This window comes from Triplophysa rosa, linkage group LG4 (assembly GCF_024868665.1).
Source record: "Triplophysa rosa linkage group LG4, Trosa_1v2, whole genome shotgun sequence".
Lineage (NCBI taxonomy): Eukaryota > Metazoa > Chordata > Actinopteri > Cypriniformes > Nemacheilidae > Triplophysa > Triplophysa rosa.
In genome coordinates, this window is record NC_079893.1 from 17,384,780 (window position 1) to 17,389,710 (window position 4,931).

The 4,931-nt window shown below is 41.9% G+C and overlaps 1 protein-coding gene across 1 annotated transcript; it reads left to right on the top strand.

Moving 5' to 3' along the window:
* The first annotated feature begins 795 nt into the window (after positions 1-795).
* Positions 796-3,027, top strand: LOC130552601 (uncharacterized). The gene is made up of 2 exons (XM_057330972.1): positions 796-930; positions 1,191-3,027. The coding sequence occupies exon 2, from the start codon at positions 1,435-1,437 to the stop codon at positions 3,025-3,027; it is 1,593 nt and encodes a 530-aa protein (XP_057186955.1). The 5' UTR covers positions 796-930; positions 1,191-1,434.
* Positions 3,028-4,931: the final 1,904 nt, after the last annotated feature.

Sequence of the window (4,931 nt, forward strand, 5' to 3'; positions counted from 1 at the left end):
ATGAGCAAATCAAGCAATCTATATTTTTTTATTTGGGTGGGATGCGTTCACTGTAAATAAGAAACAGGGAAAAGCGGGGAAAGGGGTTTAGAGAGATGGAAACATTGGGCAGTCTCCTTGGCTATGGCATGAATATGAATATCAGGGTGGTGTCAGGTCAGAGCCTGGCATCCTTGGCACAGGATAATAAATCAAAGGGAATATCAAGCAGTTGGTTGGTTGTGATGAATACTGATTGGAAGAGGTCACGCTTACCAAACTGGTGAGGGTTCAGATCTAGGTTATAAATTCATAATTTAAAAAAATGTATTGCAAATAATTTTTTAGGCCCATGTTCTATAATATCAAGTTTGTGGATTTTTCAAGAAAAATGTCATTCAATTACTGTGTTTTAAACCGATAGAGATCAGAATTTATCATAATTTTTTAGACATTTGGCACAAATTACTGTTTTGCATTTTTATTATTTTTTTTACACCCGTTAGAAGGAAAATGGACCATATTTAAAATAAATATACAGAGTTTGAAAAAGTGTGTAATGTTATGAAATGCTTTAAAAATAGTTATTTCCATAACATCTCATCCCAGGGATAAGATCAGCTCAGCTCTCTTTGGGTCAGCACATATGGAGACTTAACATACAGTAGCATGCATGTTACTTTAACACAGTATAAAGTAAAAGTATCCATATGATGTTAGTCAAGACATTTTACTTAAAGAGCCAAGGATGTTTAAGGTCATTGTGCTGACCTCAGTAAAGTAGCCCCATAGCGACACCCAGTGGTCATAGTGAAATTTACATTTAGTCATTGTTGTTTAAGTATGTCCTTCTGGAGTTGCCGTAGTTAGTATTGCATCAGAATAAATTCAAGAGGAAGCTGTGTATTTCCCTGCCATGCAGTTGTACAAAGGCCTTGAAAATATATGTCTGTGAGTGTTCAATTTCATATTTTTCTTGTTAGTAGAGTAAAATGCTGTTTAAGAAAGAGGTGTGTAAATTGTGTTTCCAATAAGATAACATTGAAGAGCTGGTTTGCAGAACCATCTGTAAGGATGTGAACATGTTCGGTGTGTTGTAGCATGCAGTGATACGTTATAATATACTGTATATCTCATATGTTGGAATCTGATTGTAATAATTGAATAATTATGCAAGCACGTTATTTGACATTTTCTTTATTTATGTTTAGTTTTACAGTGCTTTCTTCAAGTAAATCACACTCAAACGAAGTCTGGTATATGAGTCGTTCTTGGAGGAACCTGTTAGCTGTCTGCCAAGCTAGTCAGGCTCGAGCACTTCAACAGTTATTCTAGTTGGGGCAGAACAGTAAAAAGACATCGCTTCTGCCGGGCCTTCTGAACTCTATGGGAAATACAAACCCAAGTCACCAGCAAACTCCAGCTTATTAGTGCAAATACAGACAGGTGTTCACAATGACTCAACCTAGTAATGAGGAAGACATGGGTGAACAGCTAGAAACAAGATCATGTTGCTCCAGGGCTTCACGTTCCAGTCAGTTTTCATCAGCCAGTGGAATGGCTATCAGAGCACGTGCAAAGGCAGAGGCAGCACGGGCGCAATTGGTATTTGCTAAAAAGGAAGCAGAGATGATGAGAGAAGAAGCTTACATTGTGGAAGAAGCAGCTAGAAAGAAAGCTGAGCTTAAAGCAAACCTACACACACTGCAGTTAGAAAGAGTAGCAGCAGCTGCCATTGCTGAAGCAGAAGTGCTGGAGGCAGCTGCTGAAGAACAGCTTAGAGAGACAGATCGTAAAAGTTCCATAAGTTTGTCGGTACAGAATCTAGCACAGTTTTCTAGTGAAGGTGTTACCTCTACTGGCATGCAGCACTCAGTCCCAAATCCACTTCCAGACTTAAAGGCACTTGATCTCTCATGTCCACCATTGCCCCAACAGAAAAAGGACAATGGTGAAACAGCAAGAAGCTATATGAGAAGGAGTCATGTGCAGTCAAGTGAAATCAGTGACTATGAGTTCAGTGAGTTACCTGCCCAACATCCTGTAAAGAAAAGCACTAATTGGAATTCTGTTAGCGATCCTTTTATTGTAAGCTCTCCAAGAGATCCCTACCACTACAGTGATCAGCCACAAGGTGCAAGAATGCAGCATAATGATTTGCAGTCCAGTCGGTGGCAAGCAAACCCATCAACTCAGATGGATCTAACAAGATATCTACTGCGAAGAGAAATGGTAAGCTCAGGCCTATTAAAATTTGATGATCATGCAGAGAATTACTGGGCTTGGAAGGCATCCTTTCTTGGTGCCACTGAAGATTTGAATCTCTCACCCACAGAGGAACTTGACTTGCTTTGTAAATGGCTGGGACCATCGTCCTCAGAGCAGGCTCGTAGAATCAGAGCAGTCCACATTCAAAAACCCAGTGCTGGTCTTAGAATGTTATGGCAAAGACTAGAAGACATCTATGGTTCATCAGAAGTAATAGAAAATGCCTTACTCAAAAAGGTTGAACAATTCCCAAGTATCTCAATCCGTGATAATCTTAAACTAAGGGAACTGGGTGATACCCTGATGGAACTTGAAGCAGCATGTGCTGATGGTTACTTACCGGGCCTTGCTTATCTCAACACATCTCGAGGAGTCAACCCAATCGCGCAGAAGCTTCCACAATACCTGCAAGAGAGATGGATCACTTTAGGGGCGCAATATAAAGAGCATAATGGTGTGCCTTACCCTCCATTTTCAGTCTTTGTGAAGTTTGTCTGCGATCAGGCTAAAGTCCGCAACGATCCGAGTTTCGCTGATATCGCTGTTGGAAGTTCAAGCGCTATTAAGTTTGAGAGAGGTCCCCTACATAAGCCATATGTGAAACCTACAGTAGCCACCAGGAGAACAGAAGTCTCTACAAATCTTGAAAACGCTCATGCAAAGGCTCCAGAGAAAAAGGTAAATGACCCTGATAAGCAATGCCCTCTTCATAACAAACCCCATCCATTGAGAAAATGTCGTAGCTTCAGAGGCAAGACGTTAGATGAGAGGAAAACTTAGCTCAGGGACACGAACATCTGTTTCAGATGCTGTGCGTCATCCAGCCATTTTGCCAGAGACTGCAATAAACTTCTTCAGTGTAAAGAATGTAACAGCAATCAACATCCTACTGCTTTACATCCAGGTCCAGCACCGTGGAAAGTTGGCAAATGTGCCTTGACTGAAGACCAAGGCGGGGAGAAAGCAACAATTGATGCCTTGTCAGTGACGTCCAAATGCACTGATATTTGTGGAAGTGATACAAGCTCAAGATCATGCTCCAAGATGTCTCTTGTCAGAGTATATCTGGTAGGACAAAAGGAGAAAGCTATCAAAGCCTATGCTGTCTTAGATGAGCAAAGCAATAGGTCTTTGGCCAAGAGCCAGTTCTTTGATTATTTTGGCATTGAAGGAAATGGAATGCCATATACCTTGAAAACATGTTCAGGAGTAATGGAAACAATGGGCAGACGTGCAAGTAACTTTGTTGTGGAGTCATTTGATGGTAAAACCCAAATCTCCTTACCCACCTTAATTGAATGTGACATGCTTCCAGATGACAGGTCTGAGATACCATCACCAGATATTGCTAGACTCCATCCACATCTCAAAGCTGTGGCAGATGAGATTCCAACTGTTGACCCCTGTGCCGCTATCCTCTTACTCCTCGGCCGAGACATACTGCGAGTGCATAAGGTTCTGGAACAGCGCAGCGGCCCTTACAACGCACCATTCGCACAACGTCTAGAGCTTGGTTGGGTAGTCATTGGAGAGGTGTGTTTAGGAAGAACACACAAAACTGCTGATGTCAGTGTTTGCAGAACCAACATTCTGATTACTGGACGCTCATCCATTCTTTCACCATGTTCTAGCTGCATATGTGTGAAGGAGAAGTTTGACAGCACAGCGTTGCATTGCCTTCGAAGCAAGTTAGGTACAACTGTTTCGGATGCGGTAGACATTGGCAGCAGTGTGTTCCAAAATACGTCAAATGATGACAAAGTAGGAATGTCAATAGAGGACAGAGTATTCCTTGACACAATGGACAGAGAGGTCTACATGAATGACTCTAATTCATGGGTAGCACCATTGCCCTTTAAACCAAATAGGCCCCGCCTACCAAATAATAGGTGCCAAGCTGCCAAACGGCTTGAATATCTTCGACACACTCTGAAAAAGAAACCAGAAATGAAAGAACACTTCTTCAAGTTCATGCAGACGATGTTTGATGCAGATCAAGCTGAACGTGCACCTTCAATAAAACCACAGCAGGAATGTTGGTACTTACCCGTATTTGGTGTTTACCATCCCAAGAAGAAGGACCAGATACGTGTTGTATTCGATTCAAGTGCTAAACATGTCGGTACATCCCTTAACGATGTGTTACTGAGTGGGCCAGACTTGAACAACACACTGTTAGGCGTCCTCATCCGTTTTCGCAATGAACCTGTGGCAGTCACCGCAGATATACAGCACATGTTCTATTGCTTCATTGTCCGTGAAGACCATAGAGACTTCCTCAGATTTCTTTGGTTTGAAGATAATGATCCAGATAAACAGATTGTAGACTTCCGGATGAAAGTGCATGTGTTTGGAAACAGTCCGTCACCTGCTGTGGCCATATATGGGTTGCGAAGAGCTGTACTGTTGGGAGAGGACAAACAAGACACAGAGGTGAAACAATTTGTGATGAGGAATTTCTATGTGGATGATGGCCTTGCATCATTTCCATCCAGTGTAGAAGCCATCACTGTGCTTAAACGGACAAAGGAAATACTTGCAGAATCAAACATCTGACTACACAAAATAGCCTCTAGCCATAGAAAGGTTATGGAAGCTTTCTGTCATGAAGACTTGGCCAAAGATTTGCAAGACATCGAGTTGCCATCAGACTCGTTACCTTTGCTTCGAAGTTTGGGACTCAT

Bases quoted from the DNA above. Each gene is read 5' to 3' on its own strand.
- LOC130552601 (XM_057330972.1), top strand. From the start codon at position 1,435: ATGACTCAACCTAGTAATGAGGAAGACATGGGTGAACAGCTAGAAACA.